The sequence below is a fragment of the Odocoileus virginianus genome, chromosome X (genome assembly GCF_023699985.2).
Source record: "Odocoileus virginianus isolate 20LAN1187 ecotype Illinois chromosome X, Ovbor_1.2, whole genome shotgun sequence".
Lineage (NCBI taxonomy): Eukaryota > Metazoa > Chordata > Mammalia > Artiodactyla > Cervidae > Odocoileus > Odocoileus virginianus.
Window position 1 is genome coordinate 8052378 of NC_069708.1, and position 19554 is coordinate 8071931.

Here is a 19554-nt window from a genome sequence, read left to right on the forward strand (position 1 = left end):
TGAGAGTGCCATGGCATCCCTCATAGCTCAGATGGTAAAGAGTCTGACTGCAATGTGGGAGACCTGGTTTTGATCTCTGGAGAAAGAAATGGCAACCCACCCCAGTTCTCCTGTCTGAAAAATCCCATGGACGGAGGAGCCTGGCAGGCTACAGTCCATGGGGTCACAAAGAGTTGGACATGACTGAGTGACTAACACTTTCACTTTTTAGAGTGCCAAGCTCACTTGATATATTGTTTCTCCTTCCTAGAAACCATATGCACGTCCACCAATCCCCTTATACATATACTTCATACAGTTCCATCCAATGTGTCTTTTAGATCATAAACATCACTTTACTAGGGAATCATTTCATGCTTTCAAGCTTCAGCTTAAGTCAGACTAATCTGTTGTCACAAAACTTTCTTTCCTTTCCTTCATAGAAATAAGTTATGTCCATTGTTAAATATTTGCTCATTTTTGTAAATCATGTAATTAGTGTTCATTTCCTCTGTTAGATTGCTAGTACCAAGAGAGCAGCCACCAGGCCTACTGTGGCGACCAAGAGTGACAAGGAATCAGCATTTGAATTCATAATGGGAGCCTAAGAAATGGCTACCCTCATTTCAAGGTTCCAAGGAAGGCAGCATGCTTGTAAATTACCCATTTCTGACCCAAGAAGGCAGAACAAATTCTCTTTTTTGTTCACCATTTTACCTCTGTTACCCAGCATAATCCCTCTGACATAGTAAAGACATTAAAAATAATCATCAAAAAAAGAAAAAGAAAGAGGTATGGTAATATCTTCCATGACTGAAGACGCCACATAAATTACTTACCTTAGTTTTTAGCCAAGCTATTTCTCAGGAAAATTAGTTAACTGGCATCACTGCTTACAAATCTACTGATATCACAGAAACCTCTAAAGCTAAGGACAAATTTCTGACCTGTGGTGACATTGCTGAGGGACAAGCTGAACCTCAGAGAGACAGAATCAAATTAATTTACAAGAGACTGCACTTTTCGGTGTATTATCCTTCATAAGTCATGCCATCTTTCAAAATCCCTAAGCATATGTTCTGACCTAACTTTGTTTTTCTTCAAACCTTTTAAAAAGAAGACTTCTAAAAGTCTTTTAAAGTTAGAGAAAAATCTAACTTCTAACAGAGTTCACAGAACTAAGTCAATACATGTAAAGATATTCCATGAGGAGTATTTTTAGAATTCTAACTCAAGATGGGAAGCGCATCTCTCTCTCTGTTACTGAATTACATCAAAGACTTCCCTTCCGAGTCTTCCTCCATCTGTATCTCTTTCCTAAAGACAACTGGGTATCCATTTTGAGGCTCTGCTACTTCAGCAAATTGGAGAGAGATGGGTTAAGGCATTGTGGTGACATGGGAGGCCTGGCGGGGGAAAAAGAAGGTGTGGGATGACCAGACCTTGCTTCAACAAAAGCGCTTAAAGATTCTTCCTGGTTTCTGGTCAGTTTCCCCGCCCATTGTACTGAGTCCATATACCTGTTTCTTTTTCCTAAAATTCTTACTATTACTTCTAACAGAATTATTCAGGGCCCAGTATGAAGCACAGTAGTTCAGTCTCTGAAGTATACATAGACTTCTTGCCACACACACAGAGGGCATTTGTGTTGTTGTTCAAGCGACTCCTCTAGTGTATTTATCTTTTTACTTTTTATTATTTCTTCTCTCCTCCTCTTCTATCAACTTCTCACCCTCTTCTCTTTCCTTATAAAAATTAAACTAGGTAAGATAAGATTGTATCACTTGTAAGGGACCTAAGAAAGAATTATCAAAATTTCAAAGTCAAATGAAAGCCCAGTATTTCAGGGCAATTCAAACCAATGGTTAAATAAGGCATACAATTCAAACATGGATGGATTCCTCTAAGACTGAGAAAACTGTTGGAATAGGAAGAAAGAGAGGCTAAAGCAGTGGCCTCCTCACCACTGAAGTCCCTTAACTCTGCTCTTTTAGACACTAGTCAAGATTATCTAAAATCAGGTGACAGTACAGGAAATGAGGTATCACAAGGGGAAATGGGGTTAAGGGGGAAAGAGGAGACTGGGAGGCTATTTTCAACACTAATTAAGGGGGAGGCAATCACGGACAAATATGAACTGAGTTTGCGTGAATCGGGGACAGCCAATACATGCACAGCTATCTTAGTAGGTGTTTCTGGGTCAAAGAATTAAAGGCAGAAAGTATAGTTAAAAAAATGAGAGTAAGTAGGATAATAAATATAGAAAACCTTAGGGCCACCACTCTTAATTTATTACCTAAGATCTAACCCAGTCACCATCTGTGAGTGCTCTGGACTAAACAGTTCAAGGTGGCCTAGTCCCACAGGCATCACCTTGGAATAATTATATTCTAAAGCTAGTTGTACTAGGTCTGGTGATGCCAAACTGAATGTTTTTCAGTTGTTATTTTCACTGGAAATACTCTATGACTTAGAAAAGTTTCTGTTATTTTTTTTTTTAACCAGTCACGCATCTAACCTTTGCCTCCAGGCCTTCTTTCAACTTTTCTGAAAATGTCTAAGAAACACTGAATATTAGATTTTTACCTATTTGTAAACAGTCACAACATTATTATATCAGAACTACGGCATTTCTTAAGATGGGTGTAGCAGCAGCCTGTCAGTCCTTTAGCAAGTCGTGTGTGTGTGTGTGTGTATGTGTGTGTGTAAAACAAATCTGATCACATATGCAGTGAGACTTTATATTATTGAGTGTCATAAACCTTTTTAGATCTGTAATCCTTGCAATTTCATTGAAACATAAGCAATTAACATGAATCACTAGTATATATTAAATGCTCAATTGTAGCAGTTCAACAGCTTTGTCTTTCTCATTTAATGATGGAGAGTGAGATAATATTGTTGGAGATTGCAGTCTAAAGCAGTAACCTTAGGAAATGACATTTCACTGGGATTAAAAAAAATACAATTCACACAAAAAGAGAAGAAAACAGAGATAAGGCTTTAAGAAATCATGTTATAGGTTAGGTAAGCGAAACTAGGTTTAGAACAATCTTGGCCTTATAAAGCTATTTAAACCCACACTGATTGGATCCTGAGACGTGTCAGACTATTGGCCCCTAACCATCAAAGAAAGACTGGCATTTGGTGGGTACAATGAATGACTCAAATACAATCTGTGGTTGTGTAAATGTGTGAATGTATGTTTTACATTCTGAACAATAAACTGCTGTATTTTTCCTTCATGTTGATGTTTGGTATATGCATATATGCATTGTTGAATTAAAAAAAATACAACTTTATCATTTTCAATTAGGAAGAAAATATAAAAATATGAAAATATTCACATTATCCCTTATCAGTATGTATGAGTTAAGTTTCCAAGGACACAATTACTATGAGTCAGACTGAATGAGAGACTGATAGGCTAAGTGTCTGCTCCAACGGAACTTCCATGATTTAAAAATTTTGCTACATTCTCAATGAGACTTAAAACTGAAAGCTTCCAGGAATAAACATAATGAAGGTACTAGATTTTTTATTTGATTGAATGTGATCCTTTTTGTGTTCTTTTTTTAACCTTTGTCCTCAGATTGCAGGCTTGATGAGAACATAAATAATATTCCACTACCAGTTATCTCATATATGGTATTCACTATAATTAAAAAACAGATCTGCAGTTATGTATTTCCCCAAAGGCCAAGAAGCTGCTATGAACAAACAGTGAATAGTGAAAAGGAATTATGCACAAATGTCCCACAGATGAGACATAATTTGAATCAGTTTAAATAAATATGTTGCATGCTTAATATTTGCCATATACAAATTCTGTTTTCAATATTCTAAATATTTTCTGAATTGCAATTAATTATTTTGAATGACATATTTACTATATTAAAGAAAATAATCTGACCTTAAGTTGTTCTTCCAAAGCAGCAGTTGCATGATCACCACTAGATTCATCAACAACCACCACCATGTGCGTGAGAGAATTGACTCTGACTTGTTCCTGTTCTAGGTCTTCTTGAAGCACCTGAAAGATAAAATTTTAAAAGGAAATTAAAAGTCTCCTGCTCTGTACACCAAGAAACTTTTTTTTTCCCAAATGAGTGTGATTCATTTCTGCAATTTCTGCTTTGAGTAATGCAATTTTTATTAGATTAGAACCATTTCCAGCAAATTTTCTGCTATGGTGCTCAGCAAGATTTGCACATTTTTGTCAACGGAATGTGAAAGGAAAGAGAGAAAAAGCATCTGCTGATAAAGGCATACTAATGTGCTGTCCTTTATCCCACTTCTGTCACCTTTTCAAGGACAGTTCTCCTAAAATACTTGGCTGCCTCGAGCGTCTTCAGTGTCTCCTCTACAGTTCTCCATTAACAACCAAACCAAAACAAACTCTTGACCCCAAAACCCTTATCGCTTCTGCCTTGTTATATGTTCCTCTTCACTAAAAAATAGTTTGTGTTTCCTACAGTTACTCTTTCCACTCCCTTACCCTACTATTCCCTTTATTCATTATCCCATTAAAACATCTCTTATAAAAGTTGCCATCAACCTCCAGGTTCCCAAATCTAATAGCCATTTTGTGATACTATTTTAATCGACATTCCAGTTACCAACCTAATTAACCACTCCATAGTGGACCTTCTCTCTTCTTGAGTTTCAGGTACCGCCTTTACCTGATTATCCTTTCATCTCACTAAGAACTGCTTTTTAGTTTTTTTGCTGGTTCCTTCTCCTCCGCTCAACTATAAATCAGATGGTATTCCCCTGGATAAAAACCAATGTGGCCCCATGACACTAAGAAGGAAAATCCAAATTATGTAACCAGAAATCCTTATATGATCTAGTACCTTTCTTCCTCTCTAAAGTAACTGCGTACAATTCTCACCCTCTGACACTATGTTTCAGTCATACTTATCTTCTCTCTTTAACTGTGTCAAGCTGTTTGCTTTATCCCCAATTGGTCTTCCTCCATATCTTTAAATAATCTCTCCTTCTTATCATTCAGGACTCAGTTTAAGCATCACCTGCTCAGAAAGGCTTTTCATGAAGATGCTACCCAAATTTGCTTCTTAGTTACCATTTCTATAACTTTTTATTAACTCAAATAATACAGTTTAATTTTATCTGTTTCATTTTAAAATTTTATTTAATTGAAGGATAATGGCTTTACAGTGTTGTATTGGTTTATGCCAAACACCAACATGAATCAGCCATTGAGATACATATGTCCCCTCCGTCTTGAGCCTCCCTCCCACCTCCCACCCCATCCCACCCCTCTAGGTTGTTAGAGTGCCCTGGTTTGAGTTCCCTGAGTCATATAACTTTCTTAACATGGCATTTTCACATTCGGATTTTTCTTCTGTATTAGTCATTTATTGTTTATCTTTATGTACTGGAATATAAGGTCCATTAAAACAGAGACACACTCTGTCCTTCTCACTACATTCCATACAACTAAAGATCAATCATTTTTTATTGAATGAACAGCACCACATGCAGGGGTGAGGGTAATATGCACAGATGAGTTTGGCCCTTCTTGACTGTGTAAAGACTACAATCTAATGGGTAAAGATTCTAGTTTTTAATGTGTAATTACAATTATACTATCAAGCATATATAACCCCAAACAGTACTCCAATCTTTTAAAAATCACAGTGTATAGATTTCTTATAAAGATAAACAGGGGAAGGCAGAGAGGAATAAACAGATGGTAAATAGGGGAGGACTAAACAGAGGAGGCTGTTCTAGATCCAAGACACCTGGCCTGGGAGCTCCAGTTCCACCAGATCTTATCATGCTACACTAATTATTACCTGGAAATGACTAAATGAGTATGTAAAATTCCTAATCATCTACTCTGCTTCTTAGAATATGTTATTATATAATATAAGAAAGAAGAAGGCGGTTTGAGACAAAGCCTGTTATGCATGCACGTGTGCTAAGTCACTTCAGTCATGTCTGACTCTTTGCAACCGCCTGGGTGTAGCTCACCAGGCTCCTCTGTCCATGGGGTTCTCCAGGCAAGGATACTGGAGTGGGTTGCCATGCCCTCCTCCAGGGGATCTTCCTGACCCAGGGATCAAACACGGGTTTCCCGCATTGCAGGCAGATTCTCTACCATCTGAGCCGCCAGAGAAGCCCACAGTGCCTGTTAGTTTCTAGAAAACCTGCAGTCCCTACAGACAAGGCTGTCCTGGCACCTATGGGACTTGCTCTTAGTTATTCAAACTATAAGCCAGGCATAAGGAACCTAAGAGGATTAGCTACATCACAAATGCGAATGCTAGAGCATTTTTATCCTAGGACTTTTATTTTTCAAGTCTCAACTTTTAGAGCACTATAAAATCACTTACTTTTACTTCCTCTCTCCAGATTTTCATGGTACATTTTCAAGTGAAGCAATTTAGAATAAAATGACTATGCATCTATTTTGTGTGTGGAGTCTGTACTGCCTATCACGCCTTTGACATTCCAGAGCTTACACTGGTTAATAAAACTCTTTCTGCCATGAGGCCGAAAATGGAAACATTAACATTCAGAGTTGCCCTTGAAAGTCATGTTTAGTCTGTGCTTTTTGAGTTATATAAGCCAGGACTGGGAACATTTCAAATGTGTCAGCCAGGAATTTTAAAAATAATAACTAAAATAATATTTTGGTGGCCAATATTATCATAAATTGGTTTCTTTCATTTGGCCAAGTCTTTTTTTTCCCCCTATCATTCAAGCATGAGGGTATATTCAGTTACATATATTAAAGACAGTTAGGAAATATTGCTTGCATTTTTTAACTTTTTATGGTTTTCACATATTTTTTTAGCAAAGGAAACTGAGAAAGTCACTGCTTGATTCATGAAATACTTATTTTGAAAATTAGGTTGCATCTTTCTAAAGCATATGTGATCAAATATACTAGTTTTTTCCTCCAGTACTTAGATTTCTATTTTATCTATTGGTTAAATAGATTTGCTTATCTACTGGTTCTAGAATCAGAAATTGTATTCTTGCCAAATTGATCATGGGTTTACATGTTATGCTTTTGCTGAAGTGCTAACACAAAGTACCACTAAAGCTAGTTGTGAGTTAATAGCTTTAAAAATCAACTGTGAGAACCACATGAACTCTGAGTAGAGGAAAATAAGGAATATGGAAAAGGTTCTCCAGAGTGGATGAAATCTTGAACAGTGTTAGCACTGCAGTAAATTCACATATATTATATTTAAGTCACTCCCAGTATCTCCTTTTCTCTTTTATGACTTCTTCAAATTATATATATATATATATATATATATATATTTACTCCTAATAGGGGATTAAAACAGAAAAGCTTAAATTGACCTTTCTGAACATACTCAACATCTGCAAGACAGAACTACTGAAACATTTCAATCATATTCTCTATTTTGCCAGAACTTAACTTCAAAAATAAATATTTATGAATATTATAGTATTAGCTAATTCCCTTATCTTCAAAAGACAATCAAATATCCAATGTCCAGACTTCATTTTTAAAAATTAAGTTGTCTCTGAGAAGTAAAAGTGCCATACAGAAAATGGTGGGTTTAAAAGTTAAACTTTTCTGCTAACCTTTCTATCCATGAATAAGGGTCTTGATCATTGGTATAAAGTGCAGCTCCCTGCTTCCCTCTTTGGGAAAACATGGACTCTCAAGGCAATTAATTTTTAAAATATATTAAAGTTTCTAAAGCTAGTTTACAATTAATTTTTAATTAAATATTTACTTCATATGGATTTCAATTTCTCATAGCAGGATTTACACAATGGATATTTACAATTGACTCACTAATTAAACCTGATATATGAGCCAAATTATTTCAAGTACAGATGTATCCCCAGAGAAATACAGTAAGCTTTTTGCCTATCAGAAGATAATGTCTTCAGATTAAAATGTTGTAATATGTGATTGTTAAAGCCTGTTTTCCTTATTAAAAGAATATAAATTATTTGTACACACAGATACATACTGGGTGTTTTATTATGCATTTCTTGCCAGAATTTTTATTAAAGTGATGCATTTGTTACAGTTACCAGATTTTTAAAAAATCTGTCATGGTCCTAATTAAATTTCTATACCATTACTTGATACAAATGTCAGCAATGTTTGTTTTCTAATGTCAACTAAGAATCTTTTTTTTTCGTTATGACAAGAGAAAAGGCCAACAGTGAAATTTAACATTAAAAATGCTTAGATTTGGCCAACTTAGATTGTGTTATACCTCTGTAAATGATTCCATTTCTTATAAATTATTATATATCTAAAGAATCTGACAAAATTGTTGTTCCCTTAGTACATATTCACATTTTATGACTTAAGTATGACTTTTCTTCTATTTCCTTCAAATGTTTCAGTGGTACTGAATTCTTGCCCTGACTCATGTCAAATGGGTCTTCAAAATGTGGTTAGAACAATCACCGAAGAGTCACTTCAAAGCTTACCGCAGACTTAGGCTATTTTGTCCTTTCTTAGCATATATGTGAAACAATGTTTGGGAAATAAAGTCATGGAAATATTTAAGGAAAGGTAATTATTATATCTGACAGTTAGAAGTGAAGAGCAACAATGAACAGAACGGTAGAGTAATAGAAAACAAAAACAAGTTTGGGTCTCTAGTAAGTTACATAGGAGAGTATACAGTACTTCCCTTGGTAACAGTATATGCTAAACAACGTGACACAGGAAAAATCACTGGTTGCCTATGTGCATAGTTTATTTTATTGTTTCTTCTACTTTAATAGGAAACTGCCAACACTTGCAAGTCCTACATACACACAAACATACCTAGAAACGACACAGGTCATTGGTTCTGCACGGATTCTAAGGCCATCTACTGCCTCCTCACATATCACTTTAGATTAATATTACTAGAAATATGCTTAGTAAGCTATTAAGTAATTCATAGTTTTTAGCTTATCCAACTAAATGTACACAAAATGAAAGGTTATATTGAGTACAAACTGTGCAAAAATATTAAGAAACCAGAAGAATTTCTAAGAACATGGGATCAGTGTAACATTTGGGAAAGTACTATCTTAGAAAATCCAGCTTAGGAACGAAAAAAATCCCTAGATACTTATGAACAATTAGTTAATGCAGTATTCTGGAATAAATTGATTTTATTTTCAAATAAAAACATCCCAGGCAAACCAGAAAACTGGCGGGTAGGAAGTATATCATCCTCATCACCTTTTCTCTTATGGCTATTCTTATGTCCTTCTTTCCATCATCTCTACACTGGGCTAGGCTCTGTATTCCTTATTCTATCTATTCCCTGAATGAAATGACTCAGAAACGATGGACCATTTTATTTTCAGTCCAGTATTGACTTTAATAAGCCTGACTGGTCACTGTGCTGTCTAGTCCCTCATGAGGATCTATTTACAGTATGCAATTTTATTATCAATTTGCTAAATATTTTAAATAAGTTTCCTCAGCAGGCTTTCCTAGAAGAGCTTTTATTTAGATATCTACTTATTTAACCACTATTGTATAGTTATATTAGTCTTTATAACAGAACTCATTTTATACCTTTTTGTTAGAAATAAATGTTTATATTTTTTCCAACTCCTAAGCTACAAGAGTGAGGGGCGGCACACTAAAGACCATTTCAATGATGCTTTTTTAAAAGCAACCAACGCTTACCATTTTCAGGAAGGAGGCTCAATAAATGTGAAAAATTGTTGCAAAAACAGAGCTAACCATTAAGTGCCCGTGTATCTTTCAGAATATATGTGGAAAAGAACACAGAGTGACAAAAATATATGTATGATTAAAGGCATGGGAACTAATGTCAGAATTCCTAGGTTTGATTCCTACAGGTATTGCTAACCAGCTATGTGACCTTCTGAAAGTTTCCAACCACACCAAACATCAGCTTCCTAATTTTCAAAATTGGGATAATAAAAGTGCCTATTTCATTAGATTATAGAAGGAAATGGCAACCTACTTCAGTACTCTTGCCTGGAAAATGCCATGGACAGAGGAGCCTGGCAGGCTACAGTCCACTGGGTTGCAAAAGAGTTGGATACAACTGAAGTGACTTAGCATACACACATGCAATCTTCCATTCTTTTTCTTTCCCTGGTGAATAGTAAGAGAGTGCCTGAAGAACTACCAGTCCATCCTAAAGGAGATCAGTCCTGGGTGTTCATTGGAAGGACTGATGCTGAAGCTGAAACTTCAGTACTTTGGCCACCTCATGCAAAAAGTTGACTCATTGGAAAAGACCCTGATGCTGGGAGGGATTGGGGGCAGGAGGAGAAGGGGACGACAGAGGATGAGATGGCTGGATGGCATCACCAACTCGATGGACATGACTTTGAGTAAACTCCGGGAGTTGGTGATGGACAGGGAGGCCTGGCATGCTGCGATCCATGGGGTCACAAAGAGTCGGACACGACTGAGCGACTGAACTGAACTGAACTGAAGAACTACAGACAAAGGTTCATAACAATGTGCAAGAACCAGTGGACCAAAGTCATCCCAAAGAAAAAGAAATGCAAAAAGGCAACGTAATTGTCTGAAAAAAGTGAAAGTCACTTAGTTGTGTCTGAGTCCCTGCAACCCCATGGACTCTACATCCCATGGAATTCTCCAGGCCAGAATACTGGACTGGGTAGCCTTTCCCTTCTCCAGGGGATCTTCCCAAGCCAGGGATCGAGCCCAGGTCTTCCACACTGCAGGCAAATTCATTACCAGCTGAGCCACAAGGAAAGCCCTATTTTAGCAGAGACCAATTCAATTAAGTAAGGAATAGAGTTTTTGCTTTCCTTCTTGTCTTACCCTCTGCAGAGTGCAGAAACGTCTAATGAATAAGCATTATTGGAAAAATAAGGTATTAAAAAATAAAGTGGGTATCTGTAAGATGAAGGGGTCTTGGATAGTTACATTTCAGTAGATGCACTGATGTACTTTAAAACAGGGCTGTAACATTTTGAGCCATGTAACTGAATCAGTGCTCAATAGTTTCTGAGTCACCTGTTAGCTGGAATCACTTGATTTGTTAAAATACGAACATGGGTATGGACTGCAATTTTTTAATTAAATTAAATTAATGGCATTATCTCTTATGTGAGATTATCCTTGGGATCTGTTGCTTGTTCATAGTATTTATAGGAAATTAGATGCCTTCTCAACTACATTAAAAAAAATTAAAGCTGAGTATCATCTGTACAGTACTCTGTAGACCATAAAGTGTGATGCTGCCCCTTTCTAAATAACTCATCACTTCTTTATATCATAAGACTATTATTACCATACTAATCAACTTCATTTGGGTAAAAGTCATGTCGTATACAATACTAACACCAAAGATAATTTATATAATTCTGGTTATCAGGGTTATACAGTTAAGTAGTAAATATTTTTATCAACACTATAGATAGGTATTCACATCATCATCATCACCCTAATTTCATACTTAGAGAAAATGAGGCACAACATAGTTAAGAAACATTTACCAAGTCATTCAGCTCACAGGTGATAGAACTATGTTTTGAACCTAGAGAGTATGGCTTCAGAATCTGTGATATAATCCCTCTCATATAAGAGAGATTAATATTGATTAAATAAGCATAAGACATAGATATATGTTTCATAAAATTCCACATCATAAGCCATTAAAATAGAAACGTAAAAGCTCCTGTGTGTAACAGTGTGTGTGTGTGTACTCAACTGAGTTCCAGGTTTTAGCTCCCTAGTGATACTTGAATTCAACCTATTACATTTGAAAGATTACTAACACAAAATTGCTTTAAACACACACAAAATAATTAGGTCCTCCTACATGCTTTTACTGTTTGAAAGAAATGCTAATGTTGTTGCTGTTTTCAGTCACTACATCATGTCCACCTGTTTGTGAACCCCATGGACTGCAGCATGCCAGCATGCCCTGTCCTTCACTATCTCTCATGGCCATTAAGTTGGTGATGCCCTCCAATCATCTCATCCTCTGTCCTTCCCATCTACTCCTGAGCTCAATCTTTCCCAGTATCAGGGTCTTTTTCAATAAGTCTCTTCTTAACAGGTGACCAAAGTATTGGAGCTTCAGCTTTGGATCAGTCCTTTCAATGAATATTCAGGGTTGATTTCCTTTCAGTTCAGTTCAGTCGCTCAGTTGTGTCAGAATCTTTGTGACTCCATGGACTGCAGCACATCAGGCCTCCCTGTCCATCACCAACTCTGGAGTTTGCTCAGACTCATCTCCATTGAGTTGGTGATGCCATATAACCATTGCATCCTCAGTTGTCCCCTTCTCCTCCTGCCTTCAATCTTTCCCAGCATCAGGGTCTTCTCCAAGGAGTCAGTTCTTTGCATCAGGTGGCCAAAACATTAGAGTTTCAGCTTCAGCTTCAGTCCTTCCAATGAACACCCAGGACTGATTTCCTTTAGGATGGACTGGTTGGATCTCCTTGCAGTCCAAGGGACTCTCAAGAGTCTTCTCCAACACCACAGTTCAAAAGCATCAATTCCTCAGTGCTCAGCTTTCTTTAGAGTCCAAATCTCACATCCATACATGACTCCTGGAAAAACCATAACTTTGACTAGATGGACCTTTGTTGGCAAAGTAATGTCTCTACTTTTTAATATGCTGTCTATGTTGGCCATTACTTTTCTTCCAAGGAGCAAGCATCTTTTAATTTCATGGCTGCAGTCACCATCTGCAGTGATTTTGGAGCCCAAAATAAAAAGTCTGTTTCCACTGTTTCCCCATCTGTTTCCCATGAAGTGATGGGACCAGATGCCATGATCTTAGTTTTCTGAATGTTGAACTTTAAGCCAACTTTTTCACTCTCCTCTTTCACTTTCATCAAGAGGCTCTTGAGTTCTTTGCTTTCTGCCATAAGGGTGGTGCCATCTGCATTATCTGAGGTTATTGATATTTAACCTGGAAATCTTGATTCCAGCTTGTGCTTCATCCAGTCCAGCATTTCTCATGACGTACTCTGCATATAAGTTAAATAAGCAGGGTGACAATATATAGCCTTGAGGTACTCCTTTACATATTTGGAACCAGTCTGTTGTTCCAAGTCCAGTTCTAATGGTTGCTTCTTGACCTGCATACAGATTTCTCAGAAGGGAGGTCAGGTGGTCTGATATTCCCATCTCTTGAAGAATTTTCTGCAGTTTATTGTGATCCACACAGTCAAAGGCTTTGGCATAGTCAATAAAGCAGAAATAGATGTTTTTCTGGAACTCTCTTGCTTTTTCGATGATCCAACAGAAGTTGGCAATATTGATCTCTGGTTCCTCTGCCTTTTCTAAAACCAGCTTGAACATCTGGAACTTCATGGTTCACATACTGTTGAAGCCTGGCTTGAAGAATTTTGAGCATTAATTTGCTAGCATGTGAGATAAGGGCAATTGTACAGTAGTTTGAACATTCTTTGGCATTGCCTTTTTTGGGGATTAGAATGAAAACTGACTTTGTCCAGTCCTGTGGCCACTGCTGAGTTTTCCAAATTTGCTGGCATGTTGAGTACAACACTTTCACAGCATCATCTTTTAGGATTTGAAATAGTTCACCTGAAATTCCATCACCTCCACTAGCTTTTTTTGTAGTGATGTTTCCCAAGGCCCACTTGACTTCACATTCCAGGATGTCTGGCTCTAGGTGAGGGATCACACATTCGTGGTTATCTGGGTCATGAAGATGTTTTTTGCATAGTTCTGTGTATTCTTGCCACCTCTTCTTAATATCTCCTGTTAGGTCCATACCATTTCTGTCCTTTATTGAGTCCATCTTTGCATGAAAAGTTCCCTTGGTTATCTCTATTTTTTTTCCCCATGTATTTTTATTAGTTGGAGGCTAATTACTTTACCATATTGTAGTGGTTTTTGCCATACATTGACATGAATCAGCCATGGATTTACATGTGTTCCCCATCCTGAACGCCCCCCCCCACCTCCCTCCCTATCCCATCCCTCTGGGTCATCCCAGTGCACCAGTCCCGAGCACTTTTCTCATGCATCCAAGCTGAACTGGCGATCTGTTTCACACTTGATAATATACATGTTTCGATGCTGTTCTCTCAGGTCATCCCATCCTTGCCTTCTCCCATAGAGTCCAAAAGTCTGTTCTATACATCCTTGGTTATCTCTAATTTTCTTGAAGAGATCTCTAGTCTTTCCCATTCTATTATTTTCCTCCATTTCTTTGTATTGATCATGGAGGAAGGCTTTCTTATCTCTCCTTGCTATTCTTTGGAACTCTGCATTCAAATGGGTATATCTTTCCTTTTCTCCTTTGCCTTTCACTTCTTTTCATAGCTATTTGTAAGGCCTCCTCAGATAACCATTTTGCCTTTTTGCATTTTTGTTGATTTCCTTTAGGATTGCCTTAACAGTGGTATGCGTTAGTGACAAATGCTAATCACAAAAATTGTTTTTAATATAAAGTTTTAAGCAGTAATTGGAAGTGCAAGTTTTATTTACATGGCTTAGTTTCCTTATATACTACTTTTTCCCCTTACTTTTCCCTTGTTAATCATTCCTACTTGAATATTCTCTCCTGCAACCTGTCTGTGATAATGCTGTCTTTTGATATGATCAGGGGATCTCCCCCCTAGAGGATACATGTTTTTCTCCCATGGTTCCTATTCCCTGCCCCTTGAAGGTCATGTAATGTCCATATGGAAATTGATGAAAGAAACAGGACAATATAATTTTCAGGTCTCATCCGTCCTTTCTAAATAAGAATCTTGGAAGAAGGGTTAAGTTTTAAGCCTAGCTTAAAGGGGCAATCTTGATTGCCCTGATAGAGGCTAAGACTGAAAACATAAGGGCAAAAAGAGACCTCACAATCTATATGAAGTTGAACCTAACTCACAAGACCACAATTCTACACACACACACACACACACACACACACACACACACACAAAGCTGTAGGATTATGGACTCTATAGTTTCTTTGGCTGGTCCACTGTGCACATCTTCTTCATGAACTGGCCATCTATGGTGGTAGTTAGCCAGCTGAGAATTTGATTGCATTGAATGGTTTTGCTTTTCTGCATAACCAAGGCTCACAAGCTTGATTTCTATGGACATACACAAGTATGCCTGCTGGTAGCATCTTTTGTGACTTTTATAAAAAAGATATAAGGGTTATAACCACTAAGATATTTGAACAGAGATGAATCAGAGAAGAAATGAAACAAAAAAAATAGTGACACGGCACTGAGATAATATCCCCATATAAGTTGCTTTAAAGATGTGTTCTCTTTCCCCCCGCAAAAACAGATGTGTTCTTTCTTCACCTATATGAGTGCTTTCTTGTTCCTGCTCATAATTATTGCTTATTTAAATTGTAAGTTTCATGCCTCTGCCAGTGATGAAGCCTCTGTGTGTCATAGAACTAGTCACAATTAATGAAAGCATTTGCTCCAAAAAAACATTTACTGAGCATCAGTTATGCAATTCACATGCTAAATACTTGGCTAGAACTGGAGAAACACAGAAGTAGTCTCTCTGGTTATCTGACTGTAGCACTGCAGTTTTGCTTTTTTTCCCTAATTATTGATATATTATTTACCTTTACTGCCATAGCTATCAGACATTCACCAAGCACTTATGGGGCTAAACAATTGGAAATAAAATAAAATTTCATGGCAGTAACTAATAACATGTACTTCTAACCTTGCTAAAGATGGAAGAGAGCTTACTAGTCACTAAAAGCACTGTTTGATTCTATACTATTTGATTCTACTGCATTTGTATGCTTTTTAGAATCACTCGTGCTCCTCCCAATTATTGTATTTCTGTTTTAGTACTATTTTTTTTTAAAATCCAGCTTGGGTCTCCCAATTGCCCAGTCTCAGAATCTGTTATTTTAAACTGTTTGATAATTCCCTAATTCTAACCTCTCTGGTTCTGCTCTTGATTTCCAAAATAATTTCCATTGGCATTGCTTTCTGTCAGGCTCTATATACTTTCTGCAATATCTTCCTAACATATCCTGGACTCCTGTTGATCTGTGGTCTAATTTATCTTACCAGATGTATCTTCCTAAAATAGAGGATACACTTTCCTAAATCCCCACTCTCCTCAGCTTAATTTATCATCAGTAATGGATCCCTATTGCCTGTAGCATAGCTCCAAATGCCTGTCTTGAGTTCAAGACCCTCCACGACCAGGTGATGATCCTCCAGCAGTGAGCATAGTGCAATACGTGACCAAAGCAAGTAACATACCTTATATTGCCCCACCTCATTTCCTTTGCCCAAACGAATCACTATTTTTTTTAACTTTCTCAAGCCATTGACAATATTATGTCTTATATAACATATAATGGCCACTTGTTTTCTGTGTCATTATCTAATGTACTAGCATGTGAGCTTCTCGACAAAAATTCCATGCACAGTAGGTCTCTGTATTTTCACAGCAGCTATTTTGTTTTAATAAGTGTCTGTTCAGTGATATGGGTTAAAATGCAATGGAATGAAATGAAATGTCAAATCCTTTGGCAGGATTACATTTAAACCTTCCCATTACATGACTATCCAGATCATTTTAAAGGTCACCGGAAGAGATATTTCACAGTCTTGGCAATCCAAATGTTTGTGATTAACTAAGCTTTAAGGAAAGGGTAGGTGACTGTGCTTCCAAGAGAACATTTAATTTGTATTAATCAGTACTTAACAAAGAACATTTACTAAAGTCATAATATCATGTACATGTCACACTGATACCTGTAAATTCTAACAACTTGTAAACTAAGGACTTTGTTGATGCTGTTACTAAGTCAGTGTAACTAATAACAAAAGTCTAAACCTCTCAAAAGAATTGGAAACTTAGATAGTAAACTAAGCTTTAAACTTCATCTCAGTGTGATTGAACTATGAGACAAGATTCTTGAGTCAGTTATTTTCTTTTTGATTAAAATACTCTCCAAAATAGCAAACTTCTTTCCATTAATGAAATTTCAAGCCAACAGCAGACTTCTATTGTCCTCAATAATGTTGTCACTCCTTCAAGGGAAATCCTTTCATTCCTTATCAACATCACTAATAAAATCTTTCTCTTATAAGACAGAAATAACCAACCAGAATTATTTCTGACATGTCCTTTCACAAGAAGATTGAGAGGTTCAATTTGTTCACTCCAAAGAGAATCACTTTTGGGTGACTTGGATCTAAAGTCAACCTCTAAATTCTTTCCCCAAAGCAACAGCGATGAAGAATTACTGGTCTCTTCCAAATTTTGCAGCAAATTGGACTTTTCCCAGCTACACAGAGATAATAGTTTGACTAGATTTAATAGTAACCACCAATATAGGATCAATCGCTTTACCTTGCCTAATTGGCAGATTCAGTAAAAGTGACTTATTTCCATGACATTTCACGGTGGTTGAATTTCTAGCCTGCCTCATAATAAAATGCTGTTGAAATGAAGATAGCAAAGGATGCTGTCACAGAACATAGAGAAGCATATCTGTAATATGCATGGTGTGCTTGCAAGATTTGTCCTCCAACTGAGAGAGAGAAAGAGAGCAAGAGGGAGTGAGAGAGCAACAGAGTGCACACCAGAGCCCTCTGATGTGAGAATTTAAACCCATTCCTAGCAACAAAACCTGTGTCTCCTCTTTAATTTTGTTATCTTTAATTATCTCTTAAAAATAAAGTGGATGGATATAATGTTCATGGATATGAAGCTAAAACAACTAAATGGTCTATTAGGTGAGAAGCATGGTGATGTAGCGGGGGGGCTCCTTTCTGATTACTCCAAGGTTAGTGATGTATTTCATTGTCAGAAGGAGAAATTTCCCTATTTTCATTCATTAAGAATCCTTGGGAAGAAAAGCTGCAAAGTAAATCAGTGATTATTTAAATAAGGCTTTAGTTTGAATTCAGGTACCTAAGCAAGAACATTTATCCTTTCTTCTGTTTTATGAAGCATGGAAAGACTAACACAAATAATTTACTTCTTTTAGTGTATACTTCTAAAAAATATGTTTCCAATTTAAACAAATTTGATTCCTTTATAAATTATTTGATTTTGTCAAATTTTTGTCTTCTCACTGTAATTACTTCAAGTAACAAAAGAGAATTATCAACTGTCAGACTTCTCTTAGCTATGTAATATATTTTTTCCTTGTCTTAATTTTATAAAAAAATAATATATTGTGAAATGGGTTTAAACAATTAAAGGTATACGCTAACCTCACTTTCTGTGCCAGTAAACCAATTCCTTCTGGTTTTCCTTATGCACTTATGTGAATAAATCCTAGATATAAATGATTACATAATCAACTTGCATATAATTATGTTACTTCCTTTTTGTTTCAAATTATTCTCTTCAAAGCAATTTCATACTCATCAGAAATGACCCATTTTCAAGTAATGGACAATCTGTTCAAATTTTATGACAATATTAGACACATTTCCGTTCCATTCACTATTTATCTTCCAGAGGAAAGTGCAAAACCTCTCTGGTAACTGGCAGAATACAAAGACCCTGGGCGTCCTAACCTCCATGAGGGCTCTGTTCCTGGTTTCCAGGTGAGACCTTTGCACACAGCTGTCCTAAGTCATTCACACTCATGGCTGCCCTACCATTCTCTGCCACTTCTCTCTCGTGGGCCTGCTTCCTGGCTTCCTCTTTAGACTCCGGGCATCCAGGGCTGACATCCTTCCCTCTGATATTCAGTGTCACTGCCCATAGTTTTGCCCTTGCCAGAAATGCATGCCATTCCAAGACTAATGGAAACTTTGAAACCAAGACTGGAAGGAACACTAAAAATCAATGGGCTCAACCCTTTCATTTCCAGCATGAAGATATGGAGAACCTGAGAGATTCAATAATTTCTTAAAATTACGCGTGTAGTTGATGGTAAGCTGGGATAACCCTCAGACTCCCGAGGTGAGAAGGTTGTCTTAGCTTGAGTTCCTTCCTGAACAGACCCTAAGCCAAGTACTGGGTAGAAATGGTTTACTTGAGAAGTCATCTCAGGAGATATTATGAAAGGGCAGGACTGTGAGACAGCTGACCTTGTGGACTTCTGGGGCCCAGTCTTGCTGGGAAACCTCTGAGGAACTCTGGAAATTGAGAGATGCTTTGGAACCATTCTGCCATGGGGCCAGGATTCTAGAATATTAATCTATCATCTCCCATCCCCCCTTGGTTAGTGGCAGCTCTGGCAGTACTAACTACTTTTTGCCCATGTTTGAACTGGCTGAGATTCTCCTATGGCCAGCAAATGCCCTCAGACTGAGAGGAAGTCACTGGTGTATATAGAATCTATCTGCACACAACTTCCAGTGTAGGCCAAGGGGAAGCAAATAGGTATAGGATCCATCAGAGGAACACACGATGCACCCAGCAGAAGTGGTCCAGGTCAAGGTCTAGCAATGGCTCTAACTTCATCAGATTTTCAAATAAAATTTATGTGACAAGGGGAACCTCTTTTAGTTACAATTTCCATATGAAAATTAGAATATAGTTGATGCTTTATTTTTCCCCAGTGGCACAGTAGCTGGGATTACCATAGCTCTAACTCTCCCAAAATTGCTTGACCTTAAGCTGTTGTGGCCAAAGGATGGTTTTGGCTATAG

The 19554-nt window shown here is 37.2% G+C and overlaps 1 protein-coding gene across 7 annotated transcripts in view; it reads right to left on the reverse strand.

The window, feature by feature from the left end:
- The window catches only part of DMD (dystrophin), a 2261655-nt gene that overhangs the window by 1504074 nt on the left and 738027 nt on the right, over positions 1-19554 (reverse strand). For all 7 annotated transcript variants that reach the window (XM_070462101.1, XM_070462106.1, XM_070462102.1 and 4 more), the window contains one exon: positions 3893-4012. In XM_070462101.1, the coding sequence (XP_070318202.1) occupies positions 3893-4012 (120 nt within the window). The remainder of the gene's footprint in view (positions 1-3892; positions 4013-19554) is intronic.